Genomic DNA, 22,114 nt, shown 5'->3' on the forward strand with positions numbered 1-22,114 from the left:
GAACATACCTTCGGAACAGCCAAGTTCTTCTCAACAGCAAAATAAAAACGTCTGTGTTTTTGTTAGTCGTTTCCTTTATTTGGCCTTTTTGAAGTGATAAAAGTGATGGGAGAGAGGTTCTACGTTGTAACAAAGTTCAAAAACTCTACAACACTTAACTAGTGAATACTCTAACCAGGACTTCTTAGTTCTAAAATAAATAAATATATATGTTAAAGAAAGAAAGACAGACAAACAAGTCATGTAATCTTTTATTACATTCTGTTATCATCTGTAATATTTAAAAAAAAAATTACTTAAAACATTCAACATCCTCCTGACATGAACTGAAGGTCACTTCACTCACTTAGTGACACTTATCCCACATTTCTTTTCTGAATTTACAAGCCTCTAAAACCTCTTCTGCCAGTATTAGATCACCGTTGTTGTTTAAATTTCACACTTTTAAGTTACCACTGCTACCTCACACCAAAAACATTCCTGGTTCAAACAAGAATATTCAATTTTGTGCAGTAGCCACAGACATTTTGGAACTAAACACAGGCAACAAACAAGCTTTAGCTTTTTATAAGGTTGGACTACCACCATTCTTTAATTTGCAAAATATGAATTAGCATTCAAGTCAAATAGGGCTCTTGTATAATCTAAGGACCTGTAAAATATACTTAAAATTGTTTGAGTCCAATAATCATTATTCCTTATCATCATAATTATTTTTCTATAAAACCATAAGCTAATCGTCAAATCATCACCAGTCCCTTTCATGGGGATCTCTGTAGGGTATGCCCAAAAGGCTAAAAACATCTTTCTCTGTCAGTGTGGGAAGTGGAGTGCCACCATGCACCTTCACACTTCCTTGACGTACCACATCTTTGTTCAGGGAGTGCTCTGATAGGCTCATTCTTTTTGTCTTTGCCAAGGCTCTCATTGAACGGTTAAAGTGTGCCGAACCAGTGAAATACATCAGAGCACAAGCAAACTCATTGTAGGGCACTATGATGATATCCAGCCTGCGATGGCGTTGGTCATGCCCCAGCAAACGGCACACACCCATGTATTTCTTCTGCTCACCGTTCTCCTCGTGGCTCACCAGGTCATCAGTTAAAAACCCTTAAAGTAAACAGGTCAGAAATAAAGAGATTTTTATTAAAAAAAATAAAATAAAATAAAATACATGCTTAAGTTTTTCCCATCAACAAAAATGATGCTTACCACTGTCACGGAGTGTCTGTAAGACTTTAGTAAAAATGCCCCTGTGGGACTTGCCATCAGGGTGAGATATAAGTACATCAACATCTCCACATGTGGCTTTTCCCCGACGATAGGAGCCACATGCTATTGCCACTAGGCCAGGGTCGATGGCTTGTGCAGCATCCCTCACCTGCACATGCATGGAAAAGACCGTTAATAAAGCACAAACGCTGTTACCTGCAAAAACATTCCACTTCTTATTGGCATGCTGATATTTTTGTGTGTTGTTTTTTTCACATTTGCTTGTTTTTGTATGTTTACTGGCAAAAAAAGAAAGTTTTTACCTGTTCCCAGCCAAATACTGGGAGGTAGCCTTGCTAAGGCATCGCATATAATTTTGACAAGCTCAAGGGAGCACACATGCTTTAGCCATCTATCTAATATGCACGCTCTATCTGGCAGCTTTGTAGGAAAAAGAAAATCTAAGTAATACAATATGAAAACAACTAGCGTTGTACTTAACGCTCTGGAGCGAACAGGTATCTGGCTAACTTAAGATGCAGCAAGTTTAAGGATTTACTTTTCCCCTTTGGGATGCTCTACTTCGTGAAAAGGCAGTCTGGTTTTTCCATCATCAAGCAGTCAAGGAAAGCTGACACAAGCTTTTTCCTTCTTCAGACCCTCTTTCTACATTTCTGATGGTTAAAGAAGCAAATCTTATTCAGATATCTCAACTCTGTTTAAACTTGACTAAACATATTAGAGTGGTGAAAGAAATAAAGATATTTCAGTCATCATCACTAAATTATACATGCTCTTAATGTGACAGATGAAGATGCATTACCACTTTTTCTATGGCTCCTGCTTCTTCTCTGGGCATTCGGTCTAGAAAGTCATTGTAGTGCTTGAGTCCTATTTTCTGAGTGTTTGTCAGGTGGGCTTTTGTATGGATATCCTCCAAAGTACGAAATCCCTGAAAGGCAAAATGACATTTTTAAGAAAAAAAACTGTTATGTTGGCATTTGCTTACTGATTTTTTAAAATTCTAATTATTAATAAAATTAGAATAAACTAGAATAAAATTAAAGACATTCACAGCCAAGAATGAAAGTGGCTTGAGATTCAGTGTTTCCTGGAACCTTGTTCCGGTAAAATTGATTCATGAGTCATTAAATCTGATATTATTTTGAAGCCTGGCACACCTTCCAGCTGAAGTCATGGAAGCAGATAAACAATCACATGGTCTCACCTGGATACAACTGTTTTTTCCCCCTCAGTCAGATCAAAATGCTGTAGTTTAGTAAACGTATTAGCGGTAAGCAAGATAGTGAACAACAGTTGCATTCAGTTGTTTTGATAAACAAGAAACTTCAAACTCACAGGCAATGTCAGAATACATGTTAGATCAGACAGTGGATCTAAATACGATGTGTCCTTGAGGCTATCTGTTATTTCCTATTTAAATATCACTTCATTTATTTAATATTTGTGGATTGCTGGCTGAATCCAGAAAGAACGGTTAACCTCGGTGCCACAGCAGCATGCAGCTTGTCCACAAAGAAAATAAGCTTACAATTGAATCTATGACTTATTTCTTAGTAACTAATTTCAACCCACTGTACTGTTACATCAGAGTTTAGGATGAACCCACTTGAATTCCTAGTCACAGCTGTACCTTTAATAAATATCGTATGGAGGAGTAAAATGATACGGATTTCATTTGACTGAAGCTGCTAATTATACAGAGTCCAGAGTATAGCCAGGGAGAATTTTTAAAAGAGCTTTGGCGTAGTAAAACTGACATCTCATAAGTGAGTAATTTTACAGTTTAGAAAACCCAATAATGGTATAACAATACATATTGTAGCTCACATTTTCACCAGAATTTGTTATTTTATTAACAGATTTATGAGAAAATGCAATGACTGTGTTGTTGAAAAATAAATTCCAAAGCTCTTTGTAGACAAACTGTCTAATGGCAACACTGTTTTTACATTATCTTAAATCTTCTGTAGTTCTGCACTGCAATCAGTCAATATGTGCAGCAATACCAGTGCGGCAGAAATTTTACCACCATATCAGTCAGGTTGTTTCATTTTTCAGGCTATAGCCCAAAATTTCAATCTTAAACGCCTTTCTGTTACCTTATATTTCATGAAATAGAAGTCAATATCATATCACTGTGTTGTAAAACATATTGTAAGACAGAAAAGACACAGACAACATAATTCACTAACAACTTTTTGTGCGGGGTACAATCTTTGTACTTCAATCTCCTATACTAATATGTGAGTTTTCACCTGTTGGTACCACAGTTGTGCAGTTTTAGTTCCAGCACCCCAGATGTTCATGAAAAGCTCCAGCACTGGCACAGCCTCACCGATGTGATCAAGCTTCCGCAAATGACCGCTCTCCATAATCTCTTCAATTTTGTCAGCCATGCGTTTTCCTATTCCTGGGATCTGACAAGCTTCCTGAGACCAATGGGAAAAAATGTAATTAAAAAAAAAAAAAAGCTAGACAGTCCTTGTATTATCACAGAAGATAAAACTTACAGTACACAATGACATATGCAGGTAATCAGCAATCTAAACATTGCATTTAAAGTATCTGGGTAAGGCTACCTGATATGATGTAACGGGTTTATGGTAGCTTTTCAGTGCGTTGACAGCCTTGGAGTAGCCCAGCGCCCTCCACTTGTCCCCCTGATGCGTGTAGGCCTTGGCCAGCAATTCAAGTTTGTCTGTGATGTGCTTGTTGAAGTTATTACTTTTGGACTGAGAGGACTGGGCACAGACCCACTTCCCCGATACTGGCTTCTGAGCAGCAGTATCTGGACCAAGGGAGAGGCTGGGGCCAGGAGTCTCCTCTTTGGGGTGCTGGCCAGTGATGAGAGCTTCCAGATCACTCTGAGAGACGCCGTCTTCTTCTCCCCGCACTTCCTCTTTGCTGTCTGGGACTGTCTGAGGGCAGGATGTAATGTAAAATAACTGTTTCTGTTTCTTGCGTTTGGGGTCTAAACTTTTTCCCCTGACTGCTCCAAATGATTACTAACTGAAAGACTGAAATGCACCAAGAAGCTGCAAAACAATGTTTTCAACATGATCTGGAAGTTTACCATTTCTGTGTTCTCCTCTTGATCAGTCACTGGCTCGATCAGAGTTTCTGCATCAAGTTTGATATTTAGTGACTCTTTTTTAATTTCTTCGTGCTTTGTTTCAGAGTCACTAAGTGGATAGAACATAAAATGTCATTACAATACAAAGCTTAAAACATATATTACTGTCAACGAGGTAAATGTAAAGTACAAATAAGCTGATACACATTTTCTAATGTTTGTGAGAATATCTTGGGATATTCATGCAGCAGGAGTACAATTTTACCTTTAACTTTCAAAGAAAGCATTTTTAGATCACAAACCTCTTGGGTGAAAGAAGGCTGTAGCTGGCTATATCTAGCAGCTGTTTCTCACTAATGCACAAGCTCAGCCAGGTACATTTTACCAGTTGGACTCCAGAGGGCATACAATTTACTTTCAGCAGGCGCAGAGCCCTTTCGCTGTCCACATTGTCGTCCACAACAACATGAGTGACACCGGGACACAGTGAACTCTCTGTTTGTCCCCCATTCTGCTGAATTTGTCTTTGGAAAATCTGGCATCTGGCATTTCCTATTCCAGCAGGCAGAAGGTACACCGTCACTCCATTAAAAGTGTTTCCTGAAGCAGAAAATGTTAAAACAATCCCAGTAAACAAATATTTTGCATTCTGGCACAGTATTCATTTCTCTCTTAATGTAATGCAGCCTTATTTATATTTTTTCTATGTTGTGCTCCATTTAAAAAAAAAATCAAAAAAAAAAATCACTCTTTCTGTAATGTGGACGCATGCGTGCAAACACTGTAACCACCTGTGACATCACAGTCATCTGCTGTCTTCTTCAGTGGGGGTGCATCCTTCCCCTGTAGCACTTTTGCCCTTTTGACTTTAGAAAAAGCTTTCATGATACCATGACGAGGCTCCATCTTTTCTGGTGATAGGAGGAGCAAGTGGCCTGTGACGTAAGAGAGAATTATAACACTGCAGTCTAAAGCTGGGAAACAAACACATATTTGGAAAAAAAGTAAAGTAAAATAATTTTAACAGTGATTCAGTCCAGTTTGCTGACATGAGAAAATGGACTTAATTTAGTGTGTGGAAATGTCAAGTAATTTATTGTTCCCTTAACATGTCCTTTAGTGGAATGTATAACCCATCTAAAAATGTTGCAATTATGAGAGACATTTAAGTAATTTTCTAATATTTTGAATTTAACAGCAATTTTAGAGCAATTAGTTTGATGGTACACATTTCACAAAGCCTGCTGTCTGAGTTATCAGTACTGGCATTTATAAAAGCCAATAAACGATCATTTCAGAAGAAGACACTTTAAAAGCACCCTTCACTCATGAGTGATGATAGTGTGTCGTTTGTTCTCCAGAGGACACTGCAACTTCCTCGTTGACAGCACACTTGTTTGGAATCCCACAAACAACAACCCTTTAGAGTCAGGCAGAGTGTATACTGCACATAAATACACAAAAATGTTAGGGAAATCTATTCAGATTTTCATGTGTCTGAAAGAAAACAAATATTGCTTCATATAACAGGATGCAGAAATTTTAAATCTTATTCTGGTCAGAACTTTTTGTTAAAGAGATCTTAATGATGCATTGGTGTGTGAGACACATTTAAAGGGTTAAGCTCAAGGGTTTGGTAGGATGAACTTTCAGCTATGTAGCAGTTTAATAGCATTATAATCTCACATAGATTTTGTACAGTACAATGCTTCACTCTGAAATGCAAAGTAGCATATAATACTCCAGTGAGAAGACATCTGTCCCCCATTACTTTGTCGCGTTACACTACTGCTATTTGACTGGTGTGTCAATTTTCTTAACCCCTACTACGAAAATAAATTTTTCTTACAGTTACTGCTTTAAAACTACTCTCTGTACAATGGATACTCTTGACAGATAGTCTGCAAATCGTACACTATCTTTAGCTGAAGCTGACGTTAGCAATAGCCAAGAAATCAGTATTTAGATTATTACAATTGTAGTATTATCTCAATATATATAAACTAAATTAAAAAAAAAATCTAAAGTTTCCCTGCATAAGTGCATGTTTAAAGTTGTTTTAAACGCTTGAAACTCCAATGTTTTGGATCTTACCCCTGATCGCATGGAACCATACATACAGGAACGTCAAAAGACGGACAACGTTCAATTTAAACGTTTTACTTCCGGTTCATCGAGTATTTAAATTTTGTTAAAATGTATCATAATCCCCGAAGTGACATATTATGTTTTGATTGAAAAAAATAATTGATTCCAGTAAATTCATTGATAATTTTTTACCTATTATATAAATACTTTTGTAATTTGCTTAATGTACTTATCGCGGTTGCTTTGGTTACGGGTTGAATCCGGAAGTGGCTCTATAGAAACATTTGTTTGAAACATGGCTGTGCAGAGCTGGAGTGATATCCTAAAATCGTCAAAGAAAACGGCTTTAATACATGATGGTAAGTGCAAGAAGTAAAATGTGTTTTTAATACAGAGACCTGTTTTTCTCGTTCCCCCAGAATTACTTTCATTTTAAGCATTTTAACTCAGTCATCTCAACTTCGCACACAGCGGTACCGCTAACATGTAATATAAGTAGGTAACAAGAGGTGGTACAGGTGGTATTGAACTCCATTGAGGTTGTTTTTGCTTTAAAATTACAAGAAATGGGTGTCTTTTTATTAAAACAGCTAGGCTCCAAATTGTAAAAAATTACGATAATATGTCCAAAGTAAATACGTGCTTTTCTCTAGATGTCAACGGCAAGCTAGTCAGGCATTTGCACTGCGCACATTGTTACTTCTCTTTCTTAAGTGAGTTCACCTGCTTGACTATTTAAGCCTGTTGTTCTTATTTGTAAATTACGGTTTGATCCTAAATTTGTAAGGAAAATATACACACACCGGATACTTCCCCTTACCCCCTTACTGGCAGAACTGCCTCAATTCTTCATGCCACAGATTACATAAAGTGCTAAAAGCAGTTCTTAAAGATCTAGGTCCATATTTACATGAGAGCATCGCACAGTTGTGCAGTTTTGCTGACTGCACATCCATGAAGTTCTATCACATCCCTTAGGTGGTCTATTGGACTGAGATCTGGTCACTGTAAAAGCCATTTTAGTACAGTGAACTCATTATCACGTTCAAGAAACCAATATGAGATTACCTGAGGTTTATGACATGATGTGTTATCCTGCTGGAAACAGACATCAGAGGATGCAGCATTGTTACAAAGAGATGGACACGGTCAGCAACAACAGTCTGCTTTTAAATGATGCTCAGTTGGTACCAAAGGGCCCAAAGTATACAAGGAAAATATCCCCTACAACATTACCCCACCACCTGCAGCACAAACCGTTGATACAGGGCATGATGCTTCTATGCTTTCATGCGTTTGAACCCACATTCTGTTTCTGTTATCCGAATTACACTGCCCTAATCTGAACCTCAATGCTCTCTTGTCCAATTTTTCTGAGTCTGTATGGATTATAACCTCAGTGTCTTGTTCTTACAAGAATGACATGCACCATGGTCTTCTGCAAGTTTCAACATGCTGTGTTCAGAGATGTTCTTCTGAATATGTTGGTCGTAACAAGTGGTCATTTGAGTTACTGTGACCTGCTTGGCTATTCTCTTCTAACCTCGAACATCAACAAGCCATTTTAATGCTGAGAACTGCTGCTCACTGGATATTTTCTCTGGATTCTCTCTAAACCCTAGAAATGTATGTGTGAGAAAATCCCAGTAGATCAGCAGTTTGTGAAAATGCTCAGATCAGCCTGTCTGGCACAGATAACCGTGCAACTTTTGAAGTCACTTAAATCACCTTTCTTCCTCATTGCGAAGCTAGGTTTGAACTTCAGCAACTCATCTTGACCATGTCTACATGCTTAAATACACCGAGCTGCTGCCATGTGATTAACTGATTGGATATTGACATTGAAAGGCAGGTGTACCTATGGAGTGGCCAGTGAGAGTATATTTTACATATATCATGACAATGATCAAAATTAGAGCTGGGTAAGGACTTAATTTAGTTGGGTTTGGCATGATTTCTGTTGTTGTAGTGAGTAGAGAGTAATTTGTTTACTAATACTTAGGAATTCGCCTGTATGTTGGCTGAATGTCGGTATCTGTTGATATTGGTTCTTTTGACTAAAAATCAGTATCACAAATCAGTGTGATGAAGAGCTGATTTTTTTTTTAAAAACAGGTCAATTATTTATTTAGATTTAATATATTGGTGTTCCTGGTACAATAGTTGGAGATAAATAATAAAGAATAAACAACAAAATAAACTGACTGAAAAACAAAGATCTGAATCAGCTATTGGGACAACTGTTTTGCAGCATTGGTATTTGCCTAGAGTTTTGCAATTGATGCATATCTGCTTATATGGCTCAAATTTGACTTCTTTTTTGTGCAGGAAAAAGGAAGATCCACTATCTCTTCACAGATGGAAAAGAAATGGCAGAAGAATATGACTTAAAAACAGATGAGCTCCTCGGTAAGCCACATGTTTTGAGTTATACACAGCTGAATGGTGTTAATTTCTACAGTTTCATGCATTGGATCAGTTTGTGTCTCATAAAGCATTTGATACATTTCAGTGAGAAAATGGCGCCATAAAAGCACGCTTGGAGTTCAGGGCTTGTGGCTGGTGGAGGTTGGGGAGCCCCTTGCAGGTCCTGTTGCATCTTTGGAGTCTGATATGATCAAAGAGAACAGCTCAAATGTAGGTGTTAACGTTTTAATTAGATCTCTACTTTTGACTTACATTTGTGAAGTTCGTCTTCATTTTGTTTGCGCAGCCCATATTCATGCGTAAAGACACAAAGACCAGCTTTCAGTGGAGGATCCGCAACCTTTCCTACCCCAAAGATGTCTTCAGTGTTTCAGTGGATCACTCTGAGAGATGCATCATCATCAAAACCTCAAACAAAAAGTAAATATGCATGAGAACACATCTGTGCACCTATTTCTGTTTTGTTCACTGGTTGCATTGAAGTCCCTGCATTCTCCCTATAGATGGCACTGTTTACAATACGTTTGTCCCGACAGTTCAGCTTTGTGACATCCTTCCCATGTCTTCCCAGGTATTACAAGAAGTTCAGTATTCCTGATCTCGACCGCAGTCAGCTACCATTAGACAACTCCGCGCTAAGTTTCACTCATGCCAACAACACTTTAATTGTTAGCGTAAGTTTTGCATACCAGCAATTGATTGATATATATATATGTATGTATGTATGTATATGTGTGTGTGTGTGTGTGTGTGTATTTTATGCAATTTTATCATCAGTTTATGATAAAGTTAAAATTGCTCCAGCCCGAAGAGAATCTATTTAACGAGTATACCTGCACTGTTATTAAAAGAATATATATGTACAAAATATGTTTTTGTCCACACATTCAAAGAAAATGTATCTCTCTCTTTTGCAAAGAGACATAAGAACAGTTTCACTTTATTGTTTAAGCACTATATGCCAATCATGAGAGTGAAGAATTGTTTCTTTTCTTTTTTTTATTTCCCACGTTTATTTTTCGTGCTCACAATAATTGCTTCAATCACTTTGTGTGTTAATTTTTTCAGACTTTTTTATGAAGACACTCAATAATATGCATAAATAAAATCTGTTATTATTATTTTTTCTCTGTTGTCCAGTACGAGAAACCCAAAGAGATCTTAACCCTTGAACAAGAGCTACTGAAGGAGCTGAAAAAGCTGAAGGGGAGTGCTGACGGGGACGTCGACTGCAAAACCCAATGAATTCTGCCTGTGGGAGCCAGGGAATAATTCTGGGTTGCATTTAGAGCAGAACCTCGCAGCATCATTTTCCAGTCACGTATGAGCTCTCATTTATTTCTTCTGTACTTAATCCCTTCATTAAGATTCACTGTGCCTTGTCCCTTAGCTTAATGTCTAATTGTCTTAATTAATTTGGTGGAATTATATGTCTGGAAATGTGTCCAGCCATTTATGTTTGATACAGTGATATTTAGTAAAATATATTATTAGTAGATTTAAAAACTTTGTGGTTTAATTTTTAACCCAAATTCTTTGGCTGACAAAAAATAATGTCAGAATCTGTTTTTGCTTCTTTTTACCAAACCTACTGTGGAGAAGTTTTGTTGGGGGGGTCACATAACCTACCGGCCTCCTTCCATTGATGTCCTTGTAAAACACTCAAAACACACAAGGCTTCATCCCTGTTCGTTCCGAGGTCACAGTTACGAGGACATCCCATTTGTGTTAAATGAATACCCTCATGTTCCTTGTATGTAGTGGGCCACCCTGAAAGCCATTACTGAAACTTGCGTTACCATTTCCCTTTACAAGAGAAGGCGATTCTGACTTAGTGGTCTATGTCCAAAGTGCCGTAGACATAAGTAAGAATTAGATGCAACTGTTTTTGCAGAGCTTTATTTCAAATTTCTATGAAATTTGTGTTTGTTTGTTTGTTTGTTTAACGTGAAGGAATGTGAAGCTGAGATTTTATATCTTTGAGAAACTGAAATGTTTGTGTATACTGTACGCTGAATGAGGTTTATTAAAGTTGGGTATTTCTCTATTTTTTTTTCTTTAATCCGAGTTCAATTAAAGAAAAATTGAAAAATTGTTGGCTGGTGAGGAATACTTAGACAGTGGACAACAAAAGAAGTAGTGTGTTTAAAGGAGACAATGGCATTTAAATATAGATTGTTTGAACCCTGTGATTCCTTGCATTTTTTACCACTTGTCCAAACCCAGAGAGCAAGTGCAGAAAGCAGAGACAAAACCACAGGTCTCTCTCCCTCACTATTGTGCTTTGTCTTCATCCAGATGGAAAGAACAAGAATATAAGAAAACATTTCAAAACCAGCTGGCCCTGTCGCTTTGTAAATTCTTGTGAGGGGCCTGACTGTCAAAATGACAAAAATAAATTCGTACGTAGCGTTTGATAGTTCGGTCTTGGTGCCAAATGTTGATTCTGATTATCTTAAACATAATGAAGGTTTCTGCTGCTGAGTAGCGTTCATTTAGAAGTCTTAATTTTCTTTAATAATTAACTGTTCTCAGAGTTTCATCTACTGTCAAAACAGCTAACAAATTGGACATCCAGCTCCAACATTGTGGGAGCTCTGTTCAGGGTCTTCTTCCTCCCCTGTCATTTGGCCTCTGATGGTCATGCTCAGCTGCTTCTGGGAAGAGGGTTTCTTTCCTGCCTCCCTTTCATTGCCGAATGCCTATTCCCAGCCATTCCCCCTCTTTCAGTTGATGCCACAGTTTGCCACACAAGCCCTGGTGCTTTTTCTGCAACCCCTCAACTCCCTCTTCGCTGCCTCGCCACCTCCCCCCCCTCAAAACCCCTTACCCCTCCCTGTGTGACTGGCTTCCTTTTTGATAACTGACCCCTCCTCGTGTTATTATTCGAACCCACTATTGTATAACATGCCCTTTTATATGAGGTTTCACAAAGGGCCCATTTGATCAGAGGGTTACGGTGTGCGATCGTGAGAAATGCAACTACATGGTGGTAACCTTTGTTTGGGCCAAAATGGTGGGCTGACCTCATCGCTTTTAATGCATAGCTTGGGCCATTCAGGCCCAAGTCTCACTTGCTGAGCACATTGAATTCAGTAGCCTGTCACAGATATTGCCTCTCAGTTATCTGGGTCTCCAGCTTGAAGAAGAAGGTGGAGAGAACTGCAGTTTTGGGGGGATACCAGCATCGCACGCTAGCTTTCCATCCCAATATAAACACACAAGAGAAAACCAGAGCAGCCTGTGATGTCGTTCTTTAGTGGTTTTAATATACACTCTACAATAAATATTTCCATCATTTGATGTAATTTACATTTTTACAGTAAAAATATATTTATATATGTAGAAAAAAAACAGGTTACATAGTCTCCAAAATGGCCTCATAAAGGCAAGATAGCATGTCAGCTGAAAGTCAGATGCTGTAACCACAGATAGCTGCCGTGTCTAGCTTCATTATACTCATTTAAACATTCTTTGTTGCTGAGCTGACTAACTTCTAACAAAGGGTTTTCATTCGTGAAATTATTGTTGAGCTCTCCTGTACTTTAAATGCCTCCTGATTTAATAAGAAAATAAGCATTCTACAGTTTGTCTGAATTGGAAAAAAATCTAACAGATTAGATAGTCAATGTTTACATACAAGCCAGTACAAAAAACAACAAAAAATTATATATCGAATCCAAAAATGAGGCAAAAAGTGTATTGGCACTTGACAGGAAAAGTTAGTTTGCATGAAGCACATGGTTTTCTCTTGTAGTGGTTCTTCTGTGCTGGTTCATCCACGGTTCTCCCTCAGTGGTTTCAGTCCTCAGCGTCCCCCTGAGCGCTGGTGGTGGGAATGTTTAGTCCGCTTGTTGAAAGGGTGCGCGGGGACAGGGAGAGGAAGAACATCAAACGGTCTCTTCTCACTCAGCAAGTGCCCCCTGGGTAGACGCTTCATGAAGTGGGCCTCCCTCTGGTGTTGCTTGGTCTTGGAGGCCTTCCTGGGGCGGCCCTTGCGTGTAAAAGCCATGTACCAGCCCTCGTACTTGGCGTTCTGGAGTGCAGTGTAGTTGTTTTCCAGAACAATCTCGGTGAAGATGCAGTCCTTGCCTCGCCCTTTCCGCTGAGGAAAGAAAAAGACACGAGAAGCTGAGACACATTTGGACAATCTCCAGGAATCAGAAACACCATCTTTATTTCCAGACAATGAAATATCTCTCAAAACCGAATTTGTTCCGGCTTTGAATGAGTCTCAACAATGTATTGCCATAAGCTTGAAATCTGCAAAATACATTTCCAAGGAACACTTCACAATGTCGCTGTCGTCTTATGCAGCCACAGAACTATTATTTCCAGATTACCTTGCCGATCAACTTCCCCTTCTTGTTCATACATATGTAATATCCTGTCTTCACCCCTTTAATACGAATGCGACTTCCAAAAGAATCCGTCTCCACTTCCAGTTTAGCTGCATAGACAAAGAAAGCAAATGCGTATAATGAGATGATACAGTCTGGTCACGGTGCAAGCATGCAGACAAACGACCTCTGCATTTCTTTTTTCTGGGTTTTTTTAATGCATGGCAGAAAGAATATGAAAATTTATCATCAGCATTAAAGAAAATCAAAGTCTTCTAAAAAAAAAAAATCATGACCAGTCTACTAAAGATGACATAAATTCTCTCTAAGCCCTTTTTTGTAATCCAGCAGCCACCTTTAACAAAGCATGCTAACCTTCCAAAATAGCATCAAATGATAGTGATTTTGTACGGCGTGATTGTTTTCGAATGTCTGTAAATGCTGTGCTGTGATGCAGCACAGACTGGGGATAAAGGAGAGAGTGAATACTGCGGTCAGAGACACAACCACCGAGCACAGAGCAACGGTCAGATTTGGGCCAGTTACAACAGTGACACCCACTTAGGATGTGTGGAGAGTGTATGCATGGCTGACTCTTGCTCTCTCTGTGAATGTGAGTCTAGGCAAAAGAAATTTAAAAGACAAAAGTGCACACAGGAGAGGACTGGAGAGGAAAAGGTATAAAGTGAAGATGCTGACTTCACCGCTCCTTGTAAACTGAGTCATACATTGAGTGTAAAGCAATGAAAATTCCTCATAAAACCAGCCTCCAAGTAGCAGGCATCATGCATTGAGAGGTGGATGGATGGTGGCGGTTGTGGTGGAAAGATGCCTAGACGCACCAAAATTTTGGTGACAGAAATTATGTTTCCTTTTAAGTTTAAGATCTTTTTTCCTCCAGTTAAATGTTAAGAAAAATGTCCCTGCTGAAGTCCATCATAACAGGTGTCACAGACTTTCTGCAACACCAACACACTAAGAAAGAATTCATCTGCACAAGACATAAAAGATGGCAACACTGATGCCACTAACAATGTTTGCAACTGTGGCTTCTGTTTCTACTGGCTCAAACGGTTTTCCACAGGCGGCCAAAAATGACATAATTTATGCTGCTTTTCAACACCGTCCTGCGCGCCATTGAACTTAAACAATTCCGGTGTTTGTAAGGTGAACATGTTTCGTATTTTACTGTTTTCCTGAGGTTTAAAGGCACTGAAATGTAAGAAACGATGGCCTTTAACTGTCATGGGGTTTGACTGATCTGGCCATAATACACGGGCTTGAAGAAGTAAAGTCGCTCGATCATTTTAGAGACAATAAAAAGTGATTCCCCTGAACGGATTAACATATGTGCATCGTTTAACTACCTATTTATTGCATAAACTACAGTGAGCCTAAATACATTATCGCATGCGTAAATTTGGAAAGGTTAATGGTTAAGTGAGACTATTCAGCAACTATTTAAAAATAAATCCCCAAAATATATAAATATATTTTTGTTTTTTTAACTATAAGATTTAGTCCTCCCTGCTGGTCTTATTTAGCGATCACTTGTATCTAACCGTGTGCCGCTCCGTCTTCTCCGTTGGCGTTCACCCTCTTGTTGGCCAGGACCTGGACGTGTTTCCCGCTGGTGCGACTGTACAGCTGGTAGGTTCGGGTCAGCCTGCGGCTCATCCGGTCCGATAGCCGGCTCTGCTCGGTAACGTGGTGCTTGAAATTCGGAGGGGACTGCACGGTGTTCTGTCGAGAAAAAAAACACCCCGAACACGTCAAGGCAAAATATTTATTTCACCTGTCTGGAAATAAAAAGCCCGTCAAGTCACTGAGCCAAGGCCCCTGCCAACAGTTCATCATAGCATTAGTCATTTTTAAATAAACCCAAAATAAAATTGGGTTATTATGAGTCTTTTCGGAGATGCTTTCAAGAAACCTCGTGGATGACATTTCACTCTGTAGGTTGTTTTTTTTTTTTACCACCGTTGATCTTTCACCCCTTCATGACTTTCTCTTTTCCCCTCATTTCAGCCGTTCGCCGTCCACATGTGTTTTAACAATTACCTTTTAGGCTGGAGCTTACCGCTTTTCAAGATGTTTGAATTGTTGCCAATTGCCATAGCACTCATAATAAAATGTTTTCATTGTTATTGCAGCCTATTGGAGAGGTGGAGGGAGTGGGCTATAAGCTGCTAAGCACTGCGCCTTTGGTACCTGTTAAGTTTTGTTCAAATTAATTAGCCTATAGAACTTTATGCAGCGTTAGTGTCTTTTTTTATTGAAGTGAAAGTGTGCGTTACCTGTGCGTAAAAGCAAAGCGCCGTGAACTGAAGTAACCTGCGGCAAAGACAAAATCAATTAAAAGCTTTAACTTGTTGCTCAGAATGTATGATTTACACAGAGAGCTACATGAAAAAAGATGTTTTACTTACAGATAACCTAACCTCGAAGTTCTCAGCCTCATCTTGTAATAGTTCAAATATTGCTTCATGAATACTCCACTGATTCGCTGCTGGAAGCTCTCGGAAATAAAGTTGCTCCTGAAGGGGATTTCAGCTCAGTTTTATCCCCCTCTTGTTACGCATAGAAAGTGATACCCGTGGCAATTAAGAGATCCAAAACTGTCAGGGTCCCATACAGGTACGGCATCTACGCTCCATTCTACTTATAGGATAGGGGGAAAAAATGGACGATTTAAAAGCGTTAATCCAAACTTTAAAGTCCCGAGAAAGCGTCGCTTTCACCAAACCACCTCCATTAAATCCTCTTTGTGACACTCAGTTGTTCAACAATGAAGATTTAAAGTAGAATGAATCCCACTTGACTTGCTTTGCCACCGCAGTGAAGAGTTTTAGTTTTACGCACAGATCTTTACGCACCAGCGATAAGATGCGTAGCCTACCGTGGGTTTCCTAAAAAGAAAGGTGATTCGATATGAAGGAAAACTAGTGAATGAATATCACGAATACTAGCGCCGCTCAGTTTGCTTAAAGTTTTCAAGCAATGTCACCACAACTGTCTTTCTATAAGATGCGCAGATAGTAAAGCTCCTGCTTCAACCTTCCTCCCACACGTGTATTTCTTGTGGTTGCCTCCAGTCCGCATACAGCATCTGTCTCCCTCTACATTTAAATACTTTAACTTGCGGGAAAGTCAATATCCTCGGTGAGAGCAGGCGGAGCGTTCAGCCTGGAGCCAAGTTGAAACCGAATACTTGTTAAGTTACTTAGCCTGCAACTATTTGGTTGCAAATCCATAAACACCGCATTCATCAATGAGTTGACTTTATAATTAAACACCTTATGAGATGAAATATAAACTAGATCCTGTCACGAAAAAATCGGCTTATTTGCGGGTAAATTGGTAGACCTGATTTACAGAAATCTAATAAAAACAGGCCCTTCAAAATCTTTTAAACCAAGCGTTTAATCACAGTCTTACACATTAATCTTATTCACGCACATGTTTTGATCTTGCAGTCAGTGCACTTTGTTTTCTAAAAGCAGAAATGTCCCCTTGAAAAAAAAAATCCTTGGCATGTACTTAAGAAAAGCTACAGTTACATTAACCTATTCCCTGACTGCAGGTTAGAGGTTGTTTGGTGGTCCCTCAGGACACACCTCGATGTACTTTTTCATCCTACATATGTAAGTAATATGTATTCCATGTGAACGCATGACACAGAATGGTTTTCACATAACATCTAAAGCCTTTGCCATGGATACAAATGCTCTCTCACTCAAAATCACTCTTCCACAACTTTTCACAATCATGGTTTGATTTTGAGAAGTGTGTCCTGGCCCATGTGTGCTACTTGCAGAGGATAGTTTCATACACTACATCATGCACTTATATTGTAATTATTCTTTGTGACAGCAAAGCAGCAGCGTTTTCTTCAAGGGAAGATCACTGTTGCATAATTGTCTCATGGGTAAAATGGGAAACTTCAAACGCAGCTTTTCAAGTATAAAATCTACAACTGAACGAATGACCCCTTGCAATCTAACATATAAAATAAAATTAGGACTCATTTAATTAAAAAAAAAATCAGATATATTTTTATATGTCATTCTTGCTGTCATGTAACTTTTGCCTGCCTTCAAAATTTCAGGAGGATTTTATATAAAAAATGTTATATCATTTCTTTGTCACTTGGACTGATAAAGCTTCATGTTTGCTTCAGATGAACTTTGGTATATTTTTGAGTTGAATAATTTCTGGAGACTTTGTCGCCAGCTTTTTTACATCACAAGCACATTAGGAAGTTGACCCCCTATTTTTAGCTAACACATTAGAGAATAAAGGAGAAACAAATACAGTGAAAAAAGGTTTCAGTGTACAGTATAATTAATATTTTTAAGCAGACTTAAAAAAGTCAGCCCAATGTCATTTGTAGACGTGAGGAGAAATACAGAGAAATGTGAAACAAATGTTACTTCAAACCCCTCTTCTTGACTTTTTATTGCTCTTGTGTGTGCAGATAAAGCATTAATCATAAATAGAGAAATGACCGACTAAACACACAATCATAAACTGCCTTCTAAATCTCTACTGTATATCTTAGCCCTCACAATGCTGCAAGTGAAAGTAAATTTAGGTAACTCCGGCAAATCAGCCTTGATAACTACACTTTAAATCAGAATAATATTGTTAACAGTATAGTTTTACAGACTTCAGGCCTCAAATCTGATTATCGTCCTAATGAGCCAAAGCAGAGTTCTGGCTTTGACTCTTACCTGTGAGACTTAATACAAGCAGGCCCATGTTCTTTGTGCGAACAGGATGGGAAACTATTGCACCCTTCACACAGAACAGCTGTACAAGAGTAAAATATAATACATACATAATTATGTGAGTTTGGTCAACGTCTTAGTTGTAAATCAGTCATTTTAGCCAATGCAGGGGATTTAGAGGGTGAAAATGGACTGCCTTATTAGTTCCAGCGGGACACTGCAACAAGTGATTTTGCCACCTGGACCAATTCTGCACTTTGTTCTTTCATATTTTGACCCCATATGAAGCAGCGATTGCACATCCTAATATGAAATCCACATGCATGACAATTAAAGCAAGTGTTTTTTTTGTAGACCACACAATGACTTATCAGTATAGTGCACGTGACTGTGTGACCCCAGATTAGTTCACCCACGAGTCATTTAAAGAAAATTTGATTAAGAGGCAAAGGAAACCTTGAGTCCCATATCGAGGGTTTCTTTTTATTTTAAAGCCACTGTACATCACTCACAGTCAAAGTTTCTATTTTAGGTTTAGGGGATGACACAAAAGTATAGTTTATTATTTACTTTTTTGAATGTCTTGGGGTTATAGCTCATGCTGATTGTCTCCCAAAATTTTAGCTTCTGTCTTTGTTAACTTATAGTCAACTTATTTGAGCCGAAACCAACAAGAGAAGGTCAGTGCTTTTTTTGTGAGGAAAGTTGTGCATGTTTAATTAATTTTGACAGCCTCGACACATTATCATTGTAATAACTGTGAATATGAATGATAAATTAAAGAAAAAACATTTAGGATGAGTTTTTAACTTGGCTTTTTTAGTTTGTGATTTTATAAGTGCTTTGTGAGTGAACTGCCCTGAAAAAACTTCTGTAAAAAAGTAGAAATTAGGTTTAAAACTTGTTGGGGGAAAAGTGGCTGATATAATGGCACTGGCTTAATAAATGTTACCTGGGATATGTTACTTGAATATTTAAAATTACATGAGATGACTGACACAACTCCCTGTATGTATGTAAATATAGGTTTCCACTAGTGGTCTGGCAAGTTTGCTGTGTTCTGCTCCCGCCAAGAAAAACGTAACCTCTTGTTAGCTGAGAAAAAGGGTCTTTACACTTCAGTTTTTGCACAGATTAAACAAACAAGACGTGATGTTTCAAAAAGCTTTAGATGTGCCTTTAGGGGGGTTTCTGGGGTGCTTTTAAGATTTCTACCTAGCAGCAACCTCTGAAAAATGAAACCCATGTACCAAAAACTACAGCTCCTCTAATGCAAGAGTGGGTAATTAATTTTCCCAAGGGGCCACATGAGAAACTGTTGTGCAGGGATTCACCAACAAGCTTATAAAGAGATAAAACCCACCACAATGGTCTCAGGTTCTCGTGGGGACTCTTGGGAAAATGATTTGCCTACCCCTGCTTAAAGGCTGTCTCCAAAAGTGTTGACTGTCTGGTATAAAACAAACAAATCAATAGCAATATTTTGTTCTCTGCAGTTAATTTCCTGCTTTTGTGTCAGCTGTATAGGAAGTACTTTTTTATCTCTAAAAATCATTAAAGATAAATTGTTTTAAGACTAAAAGTTATACTGCTCTGATAAGCCAGTGACAAAGCCTAAGCCACGAGCTGTCTGCCAGACTTCAGCCCAGATAATATGAGTCAAAGAACTAGAACTGTTTGTTGGAGTATTTGTTGCAGTTATTTAATAGATATTATACCTTTCTGCATAGTTAACAGTAGCAAAAGGCCATCTGTGAAGTCTAATCTGTAGTTTGGTGGTAAGTAACCTATGAATAGCATAGGTTACTTACCACCAATCAAGAGTTAGCCAGTGCATACAGTCTATGGATGCAACATATTAACCCAACTTGCTACTATTTCCTGGTGTCTCAGGCTGCCATTCAGGGCATCAAAAACCAATGCTTGACTTCTCACACACAAAAAAAGAGAAAATAATGTATATTCCAGGACTTTAATGTCTGAGTTTTGAGCCAGTATTTTAAATCATTAGAATATTTCATTTCAAGTTTGAGTAAATTACACATAAAGCAGTAGAAATATTGTATCAGTGCAGGTAAAGACTGTTGACTTGACAGTTGTCCAGATGATGAAAGCTGAGCCACATAAAGTCATTGCTAAAAAGGCTGGTTGTTTGCAGAGTGCAGTATCGAAGCATTTTAATGGAAAGTTGACTGGAAAGGAAAATTGTGGCATGTAAAGATGTGCAAATAAAAAGGATGAGTGCCTCAAAGTTTTTTTGGGGTTTTTTTGCATTTCATTTGGAAATAAAGATCCTACAGTCTGGATAAAGGCTTGGTGTTTGAACTCCAGTGTGACGTTCCCGGAGTATGTGATGGTTTGGGGTGCCATGTTATTTGCTGGTGTGTTTTATCAAGTCACAGGGCAGTGCAGTCACGTACCAGGAGATTTTATGCTTCCATCTGCTAACTAGCTTCATGGAGGCGCTGATTTCTAGCAGGACTAAGCATCTGCCCATGGTGCCAAAACTACTACCACATGGCTTGCTGACCATGTTATTACAATGTTTGATTGGCTAGCTAACTCTCCTGACCTGAACAACAAAGAGAATCTTTGGGCTATTGTCAAGGGGAAGATCAAAAACACCAAAATCCAGGCTGCTAACACCTCAGCAGTGCCACAAGCCGATCGCCTCCTCGCCACGCCGCACTGATGCAGTAATTCATGGCAAAGGTGTCCCAACCAAGGACTGAGTGCAGAAGTCTGACATTTCTGCATTTTCAAACCTTTTTTTAAAAACTGATCTTAGGTTTTTGATTTTCAACACTTCTAAGTCATAATCAATATATTCCATGATGTAGACACAACCAGGCTGTCAGATTCCCTCAGTTTCAGGTTTTTATGGTAACCCAATGCAACTGCAATCTGAATATAAATCTTCTTATTTAACTCGCACAAAAGTTAATATGTTTTCAAAAACATCAAACTTTTGTGTTAACTACTCCTTTAAACAACCACAACACCTTTGTCCTTAGTGTAGTATCTGCCCCTACAGCAACACAGTGCTCAGTCTGGTGCTGTAAAGTCCATACATCTCTTACATTTCACAGCAGTCTACAACAGCCACTTACAATTTAGAAACAATTCCGTCTCTGCAATTATAAACGACATTTGGTTAAGGTGACCTGTCAGGCAGTTTTGGCTAAAATTCTCCAGACTGAACATGAAAGGTTCCTCATGAAACCTGATCAAAAGCTATATTTTTTATTCTGCTTTGTTACATACCTAACTGTCTGCTGCCTCACTCCTGAAATTCTCTAGTGAGCAGCTTTTCTGGCCTCTTAATAATTTTGAGAAGAGTTGACACAGGTCCAAGTTTTGCCCCAGATCCCTGCTCCTTTGCCTTTTCTCCCAATGCTGCTTTTCTCATTTGGATCACAGTTTGCTAATCCAAAGCCTTGGTATCAGAGAGTGAGGTACAAAGACACCAATCACAGGACGCTGTGAAAAAAAGTCAGGGAGAGGAACCTTTTGGCAAAGCTGCGCATTGGTTATTCTTAGAAGAGAAGTGACTGAATGTCTGAAAAGGCCCCAGAGCAGACTACCATTCAGTGAGAGGCATTATTCCCACTAGCTAATGCAAGACATAAAAATACACACTCTTGCATAAGGCCAGCCAATGGAAAGGTAGACACCATAGATGAAGAGAAAAAGCAGAGCCAATGAGCATGTATGAGTGTGTTTGGGTGGAAAGAAAATGTGAGATGTTGTGATTCACTTAGTGTCATCTGCTCGCAGTGTTGCTCACTCCCCAAACCTCAGCGGTTTTTTAGAAGAAAAACTCTTCAACCACCTGTTGTAATTATGCACTGCTGCTTTGTTGCAACAACCTGGACCACATAATGTGCCTGTGACCACATCACCGCCTCAGCAACTTACCTTGAACTGGCTGGAGAGCATGCTGGCTCGCATCAACCGCATCTCTGAAGGCTACAATTTGTTCCTGGCACTGCAGGACAAGAAGGATTAATGCCATATGATGAATTAAAGCATTTGACTTGTCTACTGATGTTTAACTTTGGATGAACATTTAACTGAATATGACAGCTTAATAAGTTCCTTTTTGTTTTAAGCAAATCCCTGTCATGTCTGTCAATCTTTTAGAAACAAGAATATTTCTGTATTTAATGCTAAAAAATGTGGGGGTTTTTTTTCATATCGAAGCCACAATTTAGACTAAC

General features: G+C 38.7%; 3 protein-coding genes across 5 annotated transcripts; 1 reads left to right on the forward strand and 2 right to left on the reverse strand.

The window, feature by feature from the left end:
* Positions 1-237: 237 nt before the first annotated feature.
* poll (polymerase (DNA directed), lambda) lies at positions 238-6,518 on the reverse strand. Of its 2 annotated transcripts, none has more exons than XM_026170094.2 (9): positions 6,404-6,518; positions 5,101-5,244; positions 4,612-4,909; positions 4,310-4,418; positions 3,816-4,154; positions 3,492-3,665; positions 2,036-2,164; positions 1,213-1,381; positions 238-1,110 (listed from the first exon to the last, which is right to left on the reverse strand). In XM_026170094.2, exons 2-9 carry the CDS (start codon positions 5,213-5,215, stop codon positions 749-751), a joined length of 1,695 nt encoding a protein of 564 aa, XP_026025879.2. In that variant the 5' UTR covers positions 5,216-5,244; positions 6,404-6,518; the 3' UTR covers positions 238-748. The 2 variants fall into 2 exon arrangements, with proteins under 2 accessions (XP_026025879.2, XP_026025880.2); XM_026170095.2 differs by lacking the exon at positions 6,404-6,518 and adding an exon at positions 5,629-5,743.
* Positions 6,519-6,602: 84 nt separating this feature from the next.
* On the forward strand, positions 6,603-10,917 carry dpcd (deleted in primary ciliary dyskinesia homolog (mouse)). Of its 2 annotated transcripts, none has more exons than XM_080302350.1 (6): positions 6,603-6,756; positions 8,726-8,806; positions 8,910-9,034; positions 9,087-9,244; positions 9,396-9,498; positions 9,965-10,871. In XM_080302350.1, the coding sequence occupies exons 1-6, from the start codon at positions 6,693-6,695 to the stop codon at positions 10,067-10,069; spliced, it is 636 nt and encodes a 211-aa protein (XP_080158476.1). In that variant the 5' UTR covers positions 6,603-6,692; the 3' UTR covers positions 10,070-10,871. The 2 variants fall into 2 exon arrangements, with proteins under 2 accessions (XP_080158476.1, XP_026025888.2); XM_026170103.2 differs by having other exon boundaries at positions 6,604-6,756; positions 9,111-9,244; positions 9,965-10,917.
* Positions 10,918-12,071: 1,154 nt separating this feature from the next.
* Positions 12,072-16,262, reverse strand: fgf8b (fibroblast growth factor 8b). Its single transcript, XM_026170102.2, has 5 exons — positions 15,594-16,262; positions 15,462-15,498; positions 14,727-14,907; positions 13,168-13,274; positions 12,072-12,929 (listed from the first exon to the last, which is right to left on the reverse strand). The coding sequence occupies exons 1-5, from the start codon at positions 15,650-15,652 to the stop codon at positions 12,633-12,635; spliced, it is 681 nt and encodes a 226-aa protein (XP_026025887.1). The 5' UTR covers positions 15,653-16,262; the 3' UTR covers positions 12,072-12,632.
* Positions 16,263-22,114: the final 5,852 nt, after the last annotated feature.

The sequence above is a fragment of the Astatotilapia calliptera genome, chromosome 6 (assembly GCF_964374335.1).
Source record: "Astatotilapia calliptera chromosome 6, fAstCal68.1, whole genome shotgun sequence".
Lineage (NCBI taxonomy): Eukaryota > Metazoa > Chordata > Actinopteri > Cichliformes > Cichlidae > Astatotilapia > Astatotilapia calliptera.

What these genes read in the sequence shown, in the direction of transcription:
- fgf8b (XM_026170102.2), bottom strand. Translation starts at nt 15,652, where the DNA reads ATGAAGCAATATTTGAACTATTACAAGATGAGGCTGAGAACTTCGAGG. An exon ending in AGAAGACGGAGCGGCACACG is followed by an intron (nt 13,275 to 14,726) that starts GTTAGATACAAG and finishes TTGTCTATGCAG; the next exon opens with CTAAACTGGAAGTGGAGACG. An exon ending in AGGGGAAGTTGATCGGCAAG is followed by an intron (nt 12,930 to 13,167) that starts GTAATCTGGAAA and finishes TTCTTTCCTCAG; the next exon opens with CGGAAAGGGCGAGGCAAGGA.
- poll (XM_026170094.2), bottom strand. Translation starts at nt 5,215, where the DNA reads ATGGAGCCTCGTCATGGTATCATGAAAGCTTTTTCTAAAGTCAAAAGG. An exon ending in AGCCTTCTTTCACCCAAGAG is followed by an intron (nt 4,419 to 4,611) that starts GTTTGTGATCTA and finishes CTATCCACTTAG; the next exon opens with TGACTCTGAAACAAAGCACG. An exon ending in ACAGACACTCCGTGACAGTG is followed by an intron (nt 1,111 to 1,212) that starts GTAAGCATCATT and finishes GTTTACTTTAAG; the next exon opens with GGTTTTTAACTGATGACCTG.
- dpcd (XM_080302350.1), top strand. Translation starts at nt 6,693, where the DNA reads ATGGCTGTGCAGAGCTGGAGTGATATCCTAAAATCGTCAAAGAAAACG. An exon ending in AACGGCTTTAATACATGATG is followed by an intron (nt 6,757 to 8,725) that starts GTAAGTGCAAGA and finishes TTTTTTGTGCAG; the next exon opens with GAAAAAGGAAGATCCACTAT. An exon ending in AAAAACAGATGAGCTCCTCG is followed by an intron (nt 8,807 to 8,909) that starts GTAAGCCACATG and finishes GATACATTTCAG; the next exon opens with TGAGAAAATGGCGCCATAAA.